This window comes from Taudactylus pleione, unplaced genomic scaffold (assembly GCF_031769625.1).
Source record: "Taudactylus pleione unplaced genomic scaffold, aTauple2 ptg001750l, whole genome shotgun sequence".
In the NCBI taxonomy this organism is placed as follows: Eukaryota; Metazoa; Chordata; class Amphibia; order Anura; family Myobatrachidae; genus Taudactylus; species Taudactylus pleione.
Window position 1 is genome coordinate 1,082,839 of NW_028286147.1, and position 19,852 is coordinate 1,102,690.

A 19,852-nucleotide genomic window follows, 5' to 3' on the forward strand; every position below is an offset into this window, starting at 1 on the left:
AAGTCTACTGAGATGCATTTTGAGCTAACAAACCCTACGCAAAACGGAACGGCGTTTGCAGATTGCGTATTAGGTTGTGTTTGCGCAAAATGTGTCCAATGCTGAAAATGAGAAAGACACATATGCGCCTGTTTGGAAGCAGATCCCTCGCAGGTGTTCTAAAACCCGGCGCTTCCAATTGTACCTATGCCCGAAATTTAAAAGGTATGATTTTACTAGCGAATTTCAGGCATATGCACAATCGGAAACGCCGGATTTTAGAATCCAAAGCTTAATAAATAAGCCCCCTAGTGTAAAATGCAAGCGGATGACTAGCAGTAATTTTTGATTGGCTGAAGGAGTCTGAATCCCTCCCACTTATGCTAATATAGGAAAGCAGCTGCTATTATTTATTCCCATTATTATAGTGATATTAGCAATTGGTCCGAATCAATAAAGCAGATTGCAGTTTGATTTTGTTAAAGGGGAGGACAATGGCTGTGTGTATTGATTTGAACGTAATCATTTTCGCTTACGAAACCCTTAGTCTGCCCTGTACATATGAGCCCCATTTGCGTTCAACAGTTTTATATGTAAAAGATACCATTTTGGAACCATTTAAAACACATGCATTTCATGGGTAAACAAATATCATGAATTAGGAGACCGTTAACAGTTCTGACCGTACCTTTAGCGCCCTTTTAATGCCGTTAATGGTGGAGGTGAGGAGGGAGTGCACCTTTTGGTCGTCATTGATATAGTCTGCGTGTCTGATGCACATAAACAGGATGTACGCAGGAAGACACGGCACCGATGCGGATATCAGCTGCGGATTCAGATCTAAGAGGAATAAGGCAATGATGAATACGTTTAATGTTCCGTAATTACTGGTCCAGCTCTAGAATTTCATGTCATGAGAGGAACCTATATCCACTGAGCAGTTTCTATCTTATACACATCAATAAAAGTAAATACACAAAGTTATATTTGGTATCATCAATGGGAACTGCTATTGCTTGGATGTATTGAACGACAACAGTGACCCCTAGTGGCTAAATGGTGTCAGTGAGAAGCGAGATAGGATCCCCTACATACAACCATTTCTGAACAATGGATTCAGTATAATGATAGCTGGCTCCTGAAGGAAAGAGTCTACAGACATCCAATTAGTTGGCTTTTATTTTACCCAGTTAGTCTGCTCCCTGTTGGGCTGCAAATGCCGCAGAGCCTAGGGATGGGCACCCACCAATTTACAATTTTAGGGTAAAGTGGAAATTATGTTAAACTTTCCAATGTAACCCAGCTGTCCTCCCTACTAGTATAAACTGTTTGGGAGATAGTTAGGGGGTGGTGTGATTGACCAAAGTAAAGGCAGAGATCTTCTTTAAAGGGATTCTAACTCCACAATGTGTGTTTCTTTATATGTGTGCTGTCTGCAGGAAAGTAAATATGAAAATATCCTCTGTTTTCCTGTACTATCTTTAAAGAAAAAAAAATTACATGGGAGACAATATCATCTACTAACAGAGAGCAGCCATCAGGGGTCCTCATCGGTTTATTCTGCTGAGCCCCGACCCGTCCCCCCCGACCACCTTCTTCTCTGCTAAATAAATGTCTAGCAAGAGAGTAATGTAATTCTGCCTGCAGTTGGGAAGGGGAATGCAAGTATGTGGCAGGGCAGTACATTATTGCACACACATATGAGAAGATTTTGGGGGGGTTCACGCGCACAGGGAAAAAAACCTATTGATTCCACAGTTTACGCGTCTGCATCCCAATTTTACGGTGCGGGGAAAAAGGCTATTTAATTGAATAGCCTTTACTCACGCCGTAGGGATTTTTGCCGGGAATTAGTCGCGGGGTAAACTCCACGCCTAATTGAATATCACCCTTTATCTGGAATATGGGCATCAATGTTGGTGCTTTTACAGGTTGAGTCTCCCGTATCCAAATATTCAGAAATACGGAATATTTTTAGCATGACTGAGAAAGTGAAACCTTTGCTTTCTGATCGTTCAATGTACACAAACTTTGTTTAAAGCACAAAATTATTAAAATACAGTATAAAATAACATTCAGACTGTGTGTATAAGGTGCCTATGAAACAAATGAATTTCATGTATGTACACAAACATTTTTTGATACACAAAGTTATTGAAAATATTGTATAAAATGACCTGCAGGCTGTGTGTATAAGGTTTATATAGAACATAAATGCATTCTGTGTTTAGATTTGGGTCCCATTCCCAAGATATTTCATTTGGTATGCAATTATTCCAAAATACGGAATATTCCGATATCCAAAATACCCCTGGTCCCAAGCATTTTGGATATGGGAGACTCAACCTGTAGTATAAATGTTATAAAAATTTATTAATAACTCTACTGTAGAAGCTACAGTATGTGGGGATACTTTACAAAATAGGGTTTATTTAAATCCACTATAAATATGGGTGTATTGGTCTATGAAGGGAGTAAATACACTTTGATGTTTAATAACAGCCAACTCAGTGGTGAAGCTTAGGTATCTTAGTTCCTGGTGCTGGATCTGAGCTAGAACCCAACATCACTTCACCTGCAGCCCCCGGAGGCTGCATAAACAGCTGCTCATCGTCTACATTGATCCATTACAGGGTTCATGCTCCCAAGAAGAAGCGCGGTAACGCCACTGCGCTACGAGAGTTCTCTCACTATGGGTGACAGCTTCTGGGTGACAGGAGTGACAGGAGTCACTATGGGTGACAGCTGTTTATGCAGCTCCTGCAGCCCCACCGATTCTATCATCCCTGCTCATCCTGGTTAGCAGCTGGGGTACACTAGGACCTGAGATAGGTTAGTGCCAATGTCTCAGCAGTCTGGAGTACGCGCCTGGCTGCAATAGTGACAACTGTGCCCCTTATAGTGTGCCAGTGATCAATCTCAATAGGAAGCTTTTATACAACTACTCAGAGACTGTAACAGTGGAATCACAAACCAGGGACAGTTCTGACCTAAAATGAGGTTTTTGATGAGATGGGGCTCATCCTCCTTGTAATATTCCAGCATTCCCTGGAAGTCCTTCTCGATCCTCTGCACTGTCACCTGCCTGGTGAGCTCAGGATGCTTCCTCTCCGGCTGGACGACGTCCGAAGCGCCTGTTAGAAAACAAACAACATGCGGAGATAATAAATATGTTTGTGCCCTGGTAGGATCTGTGAATGGATGAGTTTTAATGTAATCACTAGGCCGTTATAAGCCCAATGCTGTGATGTTTGCTGTGTATGGTTATACTGTTCCGAGCCAAACATCTGGTCCTGATGCAGAGTTGAACAAACCGCAATATGCAGAGAGCATTTAGGTGTTTTTATGGTCTGGAACGCACTCAAGTCACAAGCACTTAGGTAGTACCTACGCTTACGACTACGGAGGCGTAACTGGGTTATACGTATATATGTAGGAAAAGTTCATTGAGGACGTGTCTACGCAACTGCGGGTTGCACAATGTAAGGGGAAATAAACTTGTTTCAAGGCACATTATTTGCACTTAGTGTAGGGTATGCGCAAATCTGCACGGATGAAAATGGTGACTACCAGCAGTCCATGTGCCTACAATAGGGTGGGTGCGCAACGCTGCACAGTACATATGCCAGATTTCCCTCTGACTTCACATTAGGACCCCGGATGTAAATAACTATAATAGGTGAACTTAATGTTACGGGACTAGATACACTGTCATAAAAGCTTAACTAAATAAATAAGATAAAATGTGTCTATTTCAAACGACACTCTGGTCCATTATTTGCTTCCTACTGTGATGCACCCATTTGTGGGTGGGTCTAGCATGCGAGATGCCCCCACTCACAGGAGCATGGTATAGCACCCAGCAGCTGGGACTAAAGTATTCACTACTGGCGGGACAGTCCCATAATAGCCACATTTTTATCAGGATGTATTTAGATCCTAAAATGTAACACACAATAATTAAAGTGCTACAACTTTATTTTGTACATCTCTCATGTAAATAACACATAATAAAATCTATTTTTTGTCACAGAGATAGATGAATGAAGGACTTAATTTTGACATAACATCAGGTCATCTTATACACACACATTCCGCAGCTCATATCCTAACCCACTGCTCCATGCTCCTTCCTCACTATCTATCCCATCTGTGTCGCCCCTGTCTGTCTGTCCCTCCCCTTTATAATGTAAGCTCTCACGAGCAGGGCCCTCGTCCCTCATGTGCTTCTCCTCCCCCTTACTTATACTATCATGTACTCCTAACTCCCCAATTGGCACCTAACACCTGGTTGCTGAGGCCCTGCTGCTTGTGTTATGCAGCAATGTTTATAAACCATGTCCTTGTGCTGCATTGTTTTACTATTAACGGGGGTTCTTGTGTGCTCATTATATACTGTGTAAGGCGCTGAGGAACCTTTGTGGTGCCATATAAATAAAGGATAATAATACATTAATAGAAGTTGTGAAAGATGTTACAGTTAATACATTTCTATTGCTGGGTACAACTTAGACGATATATTGGACGATTTGTCGTTTTGGGACGAATCAGAACGACAAATTCGTCTACATCATCCAGTGTGAATGCACTATTGCACGCTCGCGTGTGTCGTTCGACGCATCTTCAGATCTTCCTGCAGTGCAGGCCAATCTGAAGTTCTGGCGCCCGACATAATGGTTCTGGATGCGGCAGGAGAACGACATATCGGGCGGTAGTACACAAGATCCTGTAGTGTGTATGGACCGCTCGATATATCGTCCATTTGCATCTGCCATTGTGGGGTACACACATTGTCTAGTGCAGTGATTCCCAACCACGGTCCTCAAGGCACACTAACAGTCCTGGTTTTAGTGATATCCATGCTAAAGCACAGGTGGTTAAATCAATATAACTGAGGTAATAATTAAGTCACCTGTGCCCAAGTATGACTATCCTTAAAACCTGGACTGTTAGTGTGCCTTGAGGACCGTTGTTGGGAACCCCTGGTCTAGTGTGTACCCAGCATTAATCTACGACAACAAACTCCTGTGCGTGTGTGTACGGAGTGCTGACGTGTGATCACGGCTGATTCAGGTGTGTATGTGTACATAACTGCAGGTTATACGCCATGTGATGGCCATTAGTCTATGCTGGTGCATGTACAGTACCGTCAGACTCCTGAGCTTTCTTCAGATAGAGCTTCAGCTGCTTCTTCAACTTCTTCTCATTCTTTTCCGATTTCTCCAGCAACTCTTTAAGGTCCTAATAACGAATGTGATCACATTTAAAAGTCTGCGCTCTCATTTGCACTCCGAAAAATATCCTAATTCAGGTGATTTAAGAGCATATTAAACAATATCGTTCAGTATATAAAACAATACATAAGACTGATGAATAACAATGTATAATAGTGTACACAAGCAATAAACACCGGCACCTCAGGAATAACCCATCAACGTTTCAATATAAACGATCTACTGCAGGAATGACGGAACCCTGTTACAATAACTATTCCTGTCCTGGATCACAGTGTTGCCACAAGTTCCAGCAAGCTTTTGCACCTGATCAGAGGGAGAGTATGCTGGGAGTTGCAGTTCCACAACAGCTGGAGAGCCACAGGTTGGCCAGGCCTAATGTAGACCCTTTTTGATCTGTAAATAGAAATAATAGCTAAGGCGCCAGTGTGGGTGCACTGTGTGCTCTATCTGCTGTATCCACAAAGCTGCACACCTATCGGGGGTCTGCCACACCCCCAACAATCTAAACTGCAAACAAACAATTGATAGATGGCGCTAGTATCTCACAGCAGATAGACAATGAAACAATTGTATCTTTAATGAATGTTTAATATAAATATAAGTATGCACATGTAATGAATAAATTATCCCTAGATGGAATTCCTAGAAAGGTATAATCCTAAAAGACATATTATACACAATAACAATAATACATGTTAATAAAACAACCGGTGGGAAGTGATATCCAGTCCCCTGATTTACAGGGTATCAAAGCCCCTTTCCAGATCCAATGGTGGAGGCTGTACACAATAGTTACTCTGTTTGCAATAGTGTGAATAATGTTCCCTGTAATGTGACACTGTGTTGCAAACTGATGGTAATGGCAACACTAGTGTGAGCCACAGTACATGTAGGCTAAGTTTCAAATGAAAGAACCGCTAGTTATCAGGTTGTACCGGAGCAACAGTTGTATGAGAGCTCAACAGTACTCACGATCCTCTTATAATCCAAGCCACTGCGACAATGAAAATGCAGCCTCCGTGGCTGCCAGCAATGCATCCAGAGATGGAACGGAGTGAATGTCCCGACAGGGTCTCCTTCTCTATAGACCGCTCTGGCGGTAAGCTGTTTGCGGCGTTAGTGACTGTGGTAGCTCGCTCCGAAGATGGATAAGGGGCTGGCCTCTGATCGGTACTGCTAGTCCCGTAGCACAATGGAACTGCCTCCCTCACATGCGTCCCAGCGGCCGCTGTGTGTGAACCAGCGTTGGGACTGCTGGGAGGAGGAAAAAACAGCAAACAAAAAGTCTTGTACTGCGGCAACCACTGGGGGATGGGATCACTCCACCGGCAAGCACAACTGCATTTTCATCATTGTCGCAGTGGCTTGGATTATAAGAGGATCGTGAGTACTGTTGAGCTCTCATACAACTGTTGCTCCGGTACAACCTGATAACTAGCGGTTCTTTCATTTGAAACTTAGCCTACATGTACTGTGGCTCACACTAGTGTTGCCATTACCATCAGTTTGCAACACAGTGTCACATTACTGGGAACATTATTCACACTATTGCAAACAGAGTAACTATTGTGTACAGCCTCCACCATTGGATCTGGTAAGGGGCTTTGATACCCTGTAAAACAGGGGACTGGATATCACTTCCCACCGGTTGTTTTATTAACATGTATTATTGTTATTGTGTATAATATATGTCTTTTAGGATTATACCTTTCTAGGAATTCCATCTAGGGATAATTTATTCATTATATGTGCATACTAAAGATACAATTTTTTCATTGTCTATCTGCTGTGAGATACTAGCGCCATCTATCAATTGTTTGTTTGCCTTTTTGATCTGTGGCCTTTTCAATAAATGCCCACCCAGCTGGTGAAGCTATCTAGGTTATAACATGTACCTGGAACTTGCTTGAAATTATTCCATTAGATACACTAAATACATTGAGTTTGTATTATCTCTGTTATATTGATTAGATAATGTTGCATAACCCGCAGATAAGGTTTAGTCGGTGACTATATGCTTTCTTGGACCAGTCAGGAACAAATACAAAAAATAATAATGACCTAGTGACATCAATAAGACGTGATGGAATAGACAAGGTGCATCCTGACAAGCATCGCACTATAATTACTAAAGAACCTAAAGAGGCTGCTCACTATGTGTAGCGGCCTCCGATCGGCATTGTACTCTTACCAGATTCTCATTGGTGAGACGGGTGATCTCGTACTGAATTCCAAACTCCACCTGCGCCTCCGGTGAGAGCTGCAAGGCCTGGAACATAACCTGCTGCTGCTTCTCCAGCTCCTCCTTCAGGGATTCAATCTGATTGCTCAGTGCCTCCGCCTCATCATCGTGCTGCCGGCTCTGCGCCTGCAGCTGGGCCTCCAGGAGCCTGGAAGGTGGAGACCGATTGTCAGTGATAACCATAAATGTGTGCTGCCCCCTGTGCCCATGCTCCCATAGTGCATTGCTCAAGCCTCACATTACACTACAGATACCAGAATAAGTGTTAGGGAGAAAGCAGACTGGGGACAAAATGATAACAGGGTTAAAAGGCCGAGAGGTTCAAATGGCTGACACAAAAATGATTGTCACATTAATCTTTTTCTAATTAACCCTAACCCTCCCACTAGTGCCTAAACTTAACCCTCCCCCTGGTGCCTAACCCTCTCCCAAGTGCCTAAACCTGACCTAACTCTCCCCTGGTGCCTAACCTTAACCCTCCGCCAAATGCCTAAATCTAACCCTAGCCTAACCCTTACTCTTCCCCTGGTGCCTAACTCTTACCCTCCCCCTGGTGCCTAACCCTCCCCTGTGACAAAACCCAACCCTAGCCTAACCCTCCCCATAGTACGTAACCATAACAGTCCCCTCTGTCAGCCTAACCTTAACCCTCCCACAAGTGCCTACACCTAACCCTAGCCTAACCCACCCCTTAGTGCATAACCCTAACCGTCCCCCAAGTGCCTAACCCTAAACCCTCCCCCAAGTGCCTAACCCTAAACCCTTCCCCAAGTGCCTAACCCTAAAACATGTGTCGACCATGTCAGTTGACCTTTTGACCATGTCGACCCAGTATCTGTTGACCATCTGGTGTCGACCTATTGACTGTAGATCTTCCATCCATATACTGGATAAAAGAAGGGTTCAAAATGATATATTAAAGTGGTCTGAAGGTGGCCATTCCTTGTACAAGTGATTACTTGTAGGTAATTTTATACTCTAAAATTGTTGACAAATTAAGATAAGTTATCTTCAGATGTACACAAATGGCAGCGTAATGCTTTAAGGGACAGACAACTTTTTATTAAATTATACTTCTAATACATTCAGGGTTAGAAAACAGGTCTTTATGTTTATTGACAGATCAAGTATATACTGTAATACAAGTATATCCTTGATCAGATACAAAGAGTCACCAATCCTGGAAAGGACAGATGAGAAAGCAGTATAGCAGGAAAAGGACAGACAACCTGGCCACTTGCTTTAAGCCCTGGTAAGCCAGGCCCAGCTCACCATCTTCATTCAGATACCCCCAGTCCTCAGTCTTTCTAGAGAGAAAGGACAGATAACAGGAAAACGAAAAAAGATTGGAGAGGAAGACATCAGAGGGAAGAGTTCAGCAGGAAGGGAGCGCTGTAATCTCAGTGACTATGGACATAATACATCTATAAGATAAATAGTACTCTACTGTATACGCGTACTATACACTGTGATCTTTCCAGCTATGCTGTGAATCATCAACTGAAATGGGGCTGTTCTCTATCCATATAATATTAATATACACTAATACAAACATTTCATTGCACCCCAGAGGTATAGAGCACACGCCTCTCCAGGCGAGGTAGAACAACTAGTATCAGCATGCCACAGTATAAGCCTGATGTACAATATAGGTATAATAACAGAGAAATATGATCACTTCAATCATAAATATATCTGACACCAACATAGAAACTGCTAGTAGTAGGACTCCTATAAACGTAAAGAACACCTGCAAGCTACACACTGTGGCGGCAGCCATTTTGTGAGATGGACCAGTCTACATGAGAACGTGCCCTATGAATTAACTAGGAACCAGTGGTGGAAATACGGTACAAGTGGTACGTGCACAAGGGACCTGGGAAGCGAAAACAAAAACACTGGGGCCTACACAAATTTTTCTGTGGGGCCCATCAATGGACTATTCCGGCCCAGGACAATCCTGAGGCACTGCATGACCAATGTTCAGGTCGTCGGACTAATATTCTAAACCACTGTCTCCAAGCAAATTTGATCTACAGTAATGTACTGTGTGTGTCACATTCATACTAAGGGGTGGGATCAGTGATGTCTCAGCTCAACTGATTGCAATCTCAGCATAAAATCCCATCAGGATATTGGGCCTAATTCAGAGATGGACGGAACTGCAGAGCCGTACACAAGCAGCTGTGTAATTCCATCCATCTGCCATCAGGGGCGCCGAGAGGGGGGGGAGCGGGTACAGATTACCCGGGCCCGGGCTTCCTGAGGGGCTCGGCGGGGGCCCAGGTCCGGCGCCGCTCCCCCTCCCTCACAGCAGCCCAGCACACAGCGTGTGCTGAGCTGCAGTGAAGACTGCTCGTGGCTGCTGAGCAGCAGCCAGAGCAGTCTCCTATGCCTGTGGGGGGGAGCGATCACACTGATCTCGCCCCCCTGGCTTTGAGCAGGGCTGAGGGGGCACTCTTGCCCCCTCCCCAGCGCGCTGCGTATCTTTTTTTTTTCCGGGAAGGGGGCGTGGCCACGCCTCCCGCGGTTAGGCCACGCCCCCTATTACCCGGGCCCGCCGCGGCTGTCAGCGTGCCTGTCTGCCATGGTTGCTCCATGGTCAGGCTGCGGTAGCTGAAGCTTACGGCAGCCTGGCCGTGTCCTGGCAGCTGTGAGGCCAGGAAATCTGCATCCATCGACGCAGACCCTGGCCGCGTCCCAACCAGGAAACATGGACGTCACAGCCCCAGTTTCCGGGAACGTTGGTCAGCCACACCCCCACTCCGCCCCCCAAAAGCTGCAGCATATCAAACATAATGCAGCTTGAGGGGGGAGGGGGGTCTGCGAGAAAAATCGCAGGACATGTTCTGCACATTTACCAGAATCTTGGAATAGTAAAAAGCGCTGAGGGAAGTCTTTCAAAGTCTAAAAAGGATGATAAATGAGTGCCTGCCAAATATCTCAATTTAAGTCACGGTATGGAAACTTTCCCAATGATTAAACATTCTTTGCGCAGTATACTGATATAAATAAAGGTTAATAATAATGATAATTCTCCTGCATTACGAAGTTCCTCTTCCCACCTGCAGGACTTCCAAAACCAAACTAATCCACCCGTCCCAACCAGTTCCTGGGATAAACCAAGAATAAGGTGCCCTTCACACTACAATGTCAAAAGCCATTTTGCTCCACTCAAAAGGAACCCTGGGACTCCGTCAAGTTTTAATTAAAATCTCTTTATTAAAGTTAATGTATTAAAAATCTGTTGGAAGCTGCGCTTTCTCCTCTTTCTCAAAGATAAAGAAATTTAAGCTGCACCAAAGACACATGACAATGTCTGCCTCGTATCACCTCCAGCACTAGTTATAGACCATAATCCAGAATCTATAGTGCTTTCAGCCATCATATAAACCTATCTCCTGTATATAGCCATCTCCCTGCTTTACATCTTAGAAGTTACCTGTTTGTCTCGCAGATGCCGTGATACGCCTCAATAGCATCATCTTCGTCCATCTGTTTGTTGCTGTTGGACCAGTTCGCTTCTAAAACCTGTATTAAATGACATTTAAATTACATTTAGAAAAGGTCAGTATTACAGACACTTGCTTCAATTTGTAAGACAACAGTTTCCACAGCCTCGGAGAAGTATTTGGTGCTGAAGCACCTGAACCCCCTAAACCGGGATTGGTATGAATGACCGCTGGACTTATGTCCAAACGTATGTTCTAATCCCGGCACCAGAAGACCGGCAGTAGTGAAGATCCCGACAAGGTAAGTAACTATCCCTAACCTCCCCCCCCTAACCTTAACACACCATTAGGAGTGCCTAACCCTAACCTCCCCCCCTAGTGCCTAACCCCCCCCTGTAAGTGTCTAAACCTAACCCCCCCTACCCGCAGCCTAAACCTAACCTCCCCCCGGGGGTGCCTAACCCTAACCCCCCTTTCCCTTAAAACCTTGAAAAAAACCCAAACCTTTGAGCCGCCAAATGCACAAGAGGAACATGTTCAACGCGTATAGTGGGGACGCACCTCCACTTAAGCTGACTCTCAGGGTGGTCCCTGAAATCGCCTCTGTCCCGCTGCAATAGAGACCTTTTGAGGCATACAGCGACTACAATAACACATTGCAGCTATTTACCCTGTCCTTCTCTCCAACTTTCTGCTGCGCACCGTTCACAATCTGTGTCCTTAGGATAAGAACTTCTTCCTTCCGCACTTCCAGCTCCTCGTTAGCGGACTTCAGCTGATTGAGTAGCAGGGTGTAACCACCGGGCTCCTCGTCAGAGTCCTGCTCGGATGCACCGTCCGCAATGGCTTTTCTTAGCTCGTTCAAGTCATTTTTAAGTTTCTTATTTTCCGATTCCAGCTCCTGCCTCTGTAGAATTTGTTAGAGGATAGTAATAATTAGATAGGATCTGTGAGTGGCCAGGGGGCATCTGGGGATCCAATATATGTGCCCCCTATAGGTCTGTGAATGATGTCGTTCACAGACATATCGCGTCGGCTGTGCAGCACAGCCGATGGATGAAATCTGTGCAGATATATCGGTGCATCTGGCTGTGTATACGACTTGCTGCAGGTGCTGACGTCACAGCTGGGCGGGCAGATTCAAATGCCCACCCAGCTGTGACGTCGGGAAAACGGGTCGAGCGGCCGAGCGGTAAGTGTATATAATCGGCCACTTAGTTGGTGTGACGGCCAGTCGGCTGTCAAGTCGACCTAACTTAAGATACTCTGTGGTTGTGTTCGTTCAAGTTTGAATACTTTGATCAGTGCTGTACTTTAATTCATAAGTAACATTACTACAAACCAGAACTAGATTGCGTTGGATGGATACTGTATAGATAAGCAGCCAGTAATGCAGACACTCACACTATGGTGGAATATTTAATTACATCGCTGCCTGACGCGTCTAGCTTCTGCGGGTAAATGGCAGACTCTGGGGTACGTGAAACCTTATTACATTTATTTAATGTGCAGAGCTTACAGTTCCTCCTAATGAAACGTTAACAATTACCTGACCAACACAAAATGGAGATGGCGAGACGGCTGTTCTCATTCAGGGATTTAATCAGCTGTAATAACTTAATGGCCTTCATACTATGTAAATGACAGGGGCTACTGACAAATTGCAGGTTTACTGTGTATAGCGGGCGGAACAATGTCTGGCCACGTGCTGTCCGATGTCACAGCAAGAGTCTCAGCTGGTCACCAGCACAGCTGCCAACAGTCCCTGATTTCTAGGGAACGTCCTGAGTTTCTTGGGCCTGGAAATGTTTTTCCTTGGGAATGTCCCTATTTTTCAAAATATGACCAACAGCACAATACAATTCCTCTATTACTGCATATCGAGTGTATTACGTATTTTACCTTAGAGGCTTATAAGCTAATTATTGGCCTATAAATTACTATTTACTGACACAGCATATAAAATGCACACAAGCAAGTCATAAATCAAATTCTGTAGCTCCCACAGAGACTATTTCATATGCAGGATACATAGAGAACATAAAACAAAAAATGACAACAGTTTCCACTTAAAGGGATTGCAAACAAACAAGTCTGGGGTTTGGAGCCCTTGGTTGGGTGGGCACTGGGCATGATGGGTTTTGCAGTTCTACAAGAAATGGTGACGTCTATCTTGTGTACAGTAGCCATCCATTGTCAGTAAGGATCATTTACAAAAAGTGTGAATGCTTCTTTGTGACATCACGCGCCTATTCTGCGCAATGCACCTGATTGTACAGGTTAGATGGGCCAATGTACTTTACCCACCATGTGTAGGCGCAGACTGATTTTACAAAGGAGTGGGTAGCGTTTGTGCCTCTTGAAACGTACCTGGCGGACAATCTGACACAAACATACCAATAAACAAAACCACTCTGCGTATGTTCTGCGGTTCCTAAATAACTTATAGCGACCCTCTTTATTTTTAGGTTTCAGTTAAATAATTAGAAGTTTGAAATCCCACAGAGATCAATTCTGGTAATTGCTGTGCAAGCTGGTACATAATGCATCCTGATATTTCTACTCCCTGTTCAGAACAACCCTGACTTCTACTTACAATTCCAAGGAAAATTATGTGAACAAATGTACATTATATCCAACGGCACAAGACAGAAGTAGACTATTTGCACTTTTTGGCTTATACTTGCCCTCCTGAAAGTTTATAAACACATTACTTTATCCCAATGATCCCTGTCTGTGCTTTTCAGCCACATATTTAAATCATCTGTCCAGATTTAAAACAAACAAACATTTAGTCAGTTCTCTGAGCGCTGTCTATGAGATCCTCATAGTGATAATAATAAAAATAATCATTATTTTGAGGACCAGCTACATTCACCATCCACGACTACATACACTCAGATTGCAGGATATGGCGCTCATACTCAGTCGTATATACTTCACGTGCTAAAAGGATGACGAGATCTCTTCTTACAAGAGCCGCAAAGTAAACAGCTAATACAAGTACACTGTATAATAGTGCTGTAATGCAGGCGTACGTGCCACAAGGGGGCGTGTGAGAATGTTTTGGTACCCATGGGCTACGCCCCCTCCGTCGTGCTGCTCCTCCCCTCCTGATTCACCTCCTTCTCACACAGAGACCTTTTCAATGCGCTCAACTCTCTCCAAACTGGAGAAGCCAAGCACGGCCTGCATGCCCAGTGAAGCCTGGGCCTCTGGTGAATGAACCCTGCCAGGGTTAGTCCTGCTCACAAAGGTCAAACAACAGAACAAAACTGCGAAGCATTACATTTAAAAAACCTAACCTGAGCAAAGTAGCGTCACAATGGAATGACTGGGAAACCACTAGCTTTTACAGCACCCATCTATTACTTTTGTAGCTGTTTGTGTATGTTCGTTGCCTACCCCAACTCTAGGGGATGAAGATATATCCCAAATTAATAATTGGGATATATCTTCTTCATTACCTTCAGGTTGTTGTATGCGATGTCTGTATCACGGTCTGCGTCCTTTGTGGTTTCAATGACCTGGATACACAGAAGGCAGAAGGACAGTCAGTGGAGTCATGTATAAAGACATTGAAATACTGTATATGTGAATAATGCTAAATAACTTTTTCAGGTCTCTGCAAGATCAACTTATTTAAATCACAATTACCCAAGAACCCTCTGAAAGCTCCGACACTCCTGGGCTGAAATCCACTTACCGACTACCACTTGCCTGATTCAAACAGGCAGCAAAGTTGTCAATGCCCCGCCTCCTCAAATTGTCTATTCATGAACATTTACAAGTCATAGAGGGGAGGGGCATCAATAACTGTGCTGGTAATGTGAGAACAGCTTAACTAGTAGAGAGGGTGACAGCACTGTAATGTTACAGCCTATGGTGGGACAGACTGGATCAGCCGGAACGCTCTACGTCAGGGGTGGGGAACCTTTTATCTGCCGAGGGCCATTTTGATATATATCACATTATTCGCAAGCCCGGTGCAGGCCACGCCCCCTCCGTGTGATGTCACACGGGGACGGGACCACAATCGCCGGTGATTACAGCAATGCTTGGGGCATCGTGAGAATGCACCGGGGAGCTGTAAGGGCAGCGGTGTGACTGTCTGAAGTGTCCTAAGGATGCCCCAGGCGGCACTGCTGCATAGATTTTGGCTGCAGGGCATCATTCTAGGCACCCTGCTATCCAGATAAGGCTAGCAGAAAAAAGCTCAGAGGGCCAGACCAAATTATTCCAGGGGCCTTATATGGCCCCCGGGCCTGAGGTTCCCCCATCCCTGCTCTACGTGAACGTTGCAAAAAATTCTATCCCATTATTTACAATAACAAAATAATGGTGAAAACTGGAGAGTGGAGGAGAAAACAGATGATGGACATGTTACAGAAGACCTTAAAGCTGACTATGTTACATCAGGTTCATACATTTTGCACTACTTGGGGTTGGAATCGGTATGTAATACCGCCGGCCGCATGGCCGGCAGTTCGATTCCCGGCAGCGTCAGGCCGACAGTGGAATAGATCCCGGTAGCGGTAGCCCGACAGCGCTGGAAATCCCGATCGTCCCCAGGTAAGTATGAACTAACCTAACCTACCCCCCTAACCCTAACCTCCCCCCCAAGTGCCTAACCCTAATCCCCCCTCTAAGTGCCTAAACCTAACCCCCCCTTCCCCGCTGCCTAAACCTACGTCCCCCGGGGGGGTGCCTAACCCTAACCTCCCCCCGGGGGTGCCTAACCCTAACCTCCCCCCGGGGGTGCCTAACCCTAACCCTCCCTCCCCCTAGCCTAACCCTAAGTCCCCCCTGGGAGCCCTAAACCTAACCCTCCCCCCCCCCCCTCACGGCTGCCGGGCGCTGGTCTCCCGGCGTCGGTGAAATAAGCGGCGTCTACATTAGACACCGGTCATTTCACACTCGCCGGGATATGTCAGTCGGGAAGCCGGGTGTCGGTATAATGTCAACCGGCTTCCCGATTGCATCCCCTTGGGGTTACAGAGGAATCTTCCTTATTATAACCACAAGGAGTCTGTACTCTATTATCCTTCATTGATAACGTCTCGTAGTACCGTACATTTAGAGAATCTGACTCACACACAAATTCCTGCCGTAATGGAGCTTACAGTCTAATTTCCCAATCACACAAACACACACCAGCGTCAAATATGGCAAAAGTCCCCAGTAGGTATTTGGAAATTCGCTACACCGGCAGGAAACCTCTTGAATATATAAACTACACTCAGATAGCGTCCTTGATACAATGTAACCCATACATGGAATGGTAACATCTGTGCCTCCCCCGAACAATCTGTCTCTGCTCCATACTGTACTGTATACGAACCACAGATGCTTATAGATGCTGCCCACATTACACACTGCCGTGAAATCTCCACAGCTCCCGTTACCTGAGACTTTTTATTTTCTTCTTGCTCCTTCTTGTCCAATTGGCTCTGCAGTTTCTTCCTCTCTAGCTCCAGCTCCCGCACCCTCTTCTGAAGTTTCAGGAACAGAGTCATGTCCATAGCAGCCTTCTCCAGCCCAGCTTCCTGCAAGATGTGTTCATATGGCTAAAACTGCTTCTAAATCCCAAAGCACCCTCTAGTAATAGCAGTTCCACACACAATAAGCCCACTGAAACCTGGTCTGGTTGAACTTTCCTGTTACACATGTAAATCAAAGACAGAAGCTGCCCAAACCAAGAGGGACCCCATTCTTAGAGACATTTATATAATGTACTTTTAAGTTGTTGTCACACAAGCTGTTTTTCCTCAGCAGGAAAACAGTTAGGAATATTTTTTATCTATAGTTAGGGGAAATAGCTCTTCAACATTTTAGAGCAGTTTTTTAGCTGTTGGAAAAATACTGCCTGAAAAGCGCTACATAATATCACAGTAGTTTCTGAGGAGAGTTTAAACGCTCGTGTGACACGTGCAAGAGAAGTAACGGTTTTCTGAAACATTTTATTCCTTCTGTTGACAGGTCATCGAGCAGAAATATACATGTTGCCGCAAACCAAGGTAGGTCCCGTTTCTAGAGAAACAATTAATGTACTTTTGGTTGGTGTTGCACAAGCTGTTTTGACTTCAGCAGCAAAACAGCTGGAGAAAAAAAATCTTCAAAGAGTCAGAGCATTTTTAAGCAAACAGGAAAAAAGCTACCTGAAAAGCTTTACATAATATCTAAGCCATTTCCGAGGAGCAACTTCATCACTTGTGTGACATGTGCAGGAGAAATAAAAAAGTTTTATGGAGCATCAAATTGCTTCAGCTGTTATACTGCTGGTTCTAAAGAACTTTTTAACCACTATTAGCTGCTTGTGTGACACACTCTAAAGGGGCCTATCCACTAGGCGACCTGAAAGACTAAACGTCTAGTGTTCAGACCTTCAGGTCGCCGAGGTGCGGTGCCCGAACTGAACGGCGTTCACTGAACGTCATTCAGTGCAGGAGCCCGAACTCCAATCTCTGAAAATGCCGAACCTGACGAGCATCGTCAGGTTGATGGGCATGTTCAGTAGATAGTCGGGGTCGGCAAGGACCCAGCGTGCACGCGCATCGCTGGTCCTTGCCGGCTATCCATTACACGACTTTGTGAACAATACGACCAAAACCTCCTGGTTTTGGTTGGATTGTTCACAAAGTCGTGTAATGGATAGGCCCATATAGCAAAACACATTAATTTCAATAGAAAAGAACCTCTGTATAAAAAAAATAAAATAAAAAAAAGCTCAGATTTTTTTCTGGAAATAAATAAAAAGAAACTGAACCAAAAATACTTTTCGTAGGACACCACCACTGCGGATGAGACGTACATATTTTGTAGAGGGAAAGCCATTAATCTTCTTATGGGGGGGGGGGGCTCCTATCTGTCATTAAAGGTGTTCTATAGATTTGTTCTTACTCTATAAACTACTCACTAAGCAACAATGTATGAGAAAAGGAAATGTAGTCCTTTTTTATAAAGTTTTTGTAAAGACCAATGTAAAGGCAAACATGCCATATTACGTCACATTTCATCCTTACCTCCACCTCCATTATGGTATCTTCTGTGTCCCCGATTTCAGAGGTGGATATTGAGGGGTAGTTGGAGTCAGATTCCAGGCTGCTTTGGTTAGATGGGTTTCTGCGGTGCCCTGGTGATTGCTGCAATATAAGTAATAACCAGTAACGGCTCCGGGATTCTATAAATATATACGATCCCAGGCACCTAGGGAAGTATAGTGCTGTATCTGCTGATAGTAAGTGAACGGTACTAGGTACAGCTAGCAATGTATTATGGGTGTGAGGTGCATGGAAAGTTATGCACAGTTGTGGTAAAGCACAATATACAGATGCGTCCACATACATCGTACTTCCTTGCGCGTTAAACAGCCCTTCTAGTTGCGCCATGCCTTGACATGACTCGGTAGAGCTGAGCGTCTCTTAATGCAACTTTTTACCTTCAAATGTGTCCTGTGAATCTGATGGACAAGCAGCTTCTGCTGATTAAAATGATATGCAGCATGCCTGACACTGTAACGTAGAATTTCGCATGCAGATACACCCGCAGTCGCACACAGAATATAGGCATGCTGCATATCATTTTAATCAGCAGAAGCTGCTTGTCCATCAGATTCACAGGACACATTTGAAGGTAAAAAGTTGCATTAAAAGACGCTCAGCGCTACCAAGTCACACGTCGCTCACACATTATGTTCAATGCAATTTGTAGCGCACGGAGGTGAGATGTATGTGGATACATCTGTACGGCTGCTACACCCATGTCGCAGACTGTGCCACTCACCTTGATGATAGAGACCTCCTCCCACAGGTTGTCGTATCGTTGCTCCAGGCGGGCGTACTCCTTTACCAGGTTCTGGTAGCGAGACCTCTCTTCCTCCAGATCCTTCTGGTTCTGCTGATTTTCTTTGAGTGCGCTCTGGGTGAGCTCATCTTTATAGGGAGAGAGAGGAGAGTAATTGATTTACAAACTTCCACCATGTCAAAAACCACTGCAAGCCAAATCCACGTGACCCCCTCATTGATGAGACATTCAGTGTCGCTAGGGGAAAGAACATTTGATTATTGCTATATCTAGCACAAGTCTGGTTACTGGAAAATGGACCTTTCCCCTCAGAGATTTTCCTATCACAGGTCCATGCCAGCTCTCCATGGCTGAAAGACTAATAAGAACAGCTGCTGGCAGGAGATGGTGGAAGTGGTCATCCACAGAAGATGGGAGTAGTCATTATACAATAGGCACCGACTACCAGGGGGAGATTTATCTATCAAACCTTCTGAAAAAGACAGGTGAAGAAATTGCCCATATATATATATACGTACCCCAACGTTTAGTGGCTTTGACAGTCTGCCTACCTCATGAAATAATGTAATTACGTTTCCATTTTGTAAAGTGCTCACATGTTACAGAGGAAATCGCGATAAGACAACTTCTACAAGCAATGTTTTCCCGCCTTTGCCTGCAAATAAGGGAAGGCATTACGTGCTATGCTTCTAGCTTATAAAGGGTTATTGGGAGCAATGTAAGACACAAATTCTACCCAACTTAGCTGTGAGCATGAGTGGATAGTGTTATGGTGCGTACACACGGTACGATTAAAATGCACGATATGAACGATAACGATATCGATCATATCATTCATATCGTGCATTTTTCGGTGCCTCCAACCCACCAACGACCTGCAATGTGCGGGCACGTATGGACCATAAAGATATCGTCCATCGACCGTGCATGCAGGCCAACCTGGTCGATATTGACCAGGTTACTATAGGGACCCAGCCGTCGTTGGTGGTGTGCTGGATGATCGATATCGATCATCCAGCACACCCGGGAGATCGTTCAACGATATCGTCCCGTGTGTACGCACCATTACTTATCATATAATATGTGAGTCTAGGACTAGCAAGAAATGCCTACCCTGCATATTACACCAGTTATATTAT

At 44.7% G+C, this 19,852-nt stretch overlaps 1 protein-coding gene across 2 annotated transcripts in view; it reads right to left on the minus strand.

Annotated features, from left to right (window-relative positions):
* MYO5B (myosin VB) overlaps positions 1-19,852 on the minus strand; it is a 132,147-nt gene that overhangs the window by 18,015 nt on the left and 94,280 nt on the right. The window contains exons 20-30 of one of the 2 annotated variants that reach the window (XM_088464693.1): positions 18,693-18,841; positions 17,933-18,052; positions 16,316-16,456; positions 14,378-14,437; positions 11,581-11,817; positions 10,901-10,989; positions 8,688-8,765; positions 7,408-7,606; positions 5,127-5,220; positions 2,970-3,113; positions 668-819 (exon numbers count right to left, since the gene is read on the minus strand). In XM_088464693.1, the coding sequence (XP_088320819.1) occupies positions 668-819; positions 2,970-3,113; positions 5,127-5,220; positions 7,408-7,606; positions 8,688-8,765; positions 10,901-10,989; positions 11,581-11,817; positions 14,378-14,437; positions 16,316-16,456; positions 17,933-18,052; positions 18,693-18,841 (1,463 nt within the window). The remainder of the gene's footprint in view (positions 1-667; positions 820-2,969; positions 3,114-5,126; positions 5,221-7,407; positions 7,607-8,687; positions 8,766-10,900; positions 10,990-11,580; positions 11,818-14,377; positions 14,438-16,315; positions 16,457-17,932; positions 18,053-18,692; positions 18,842-19,852) is intronic. The other variant, XM_088464695.1, reaches the window with a different exon arrangement.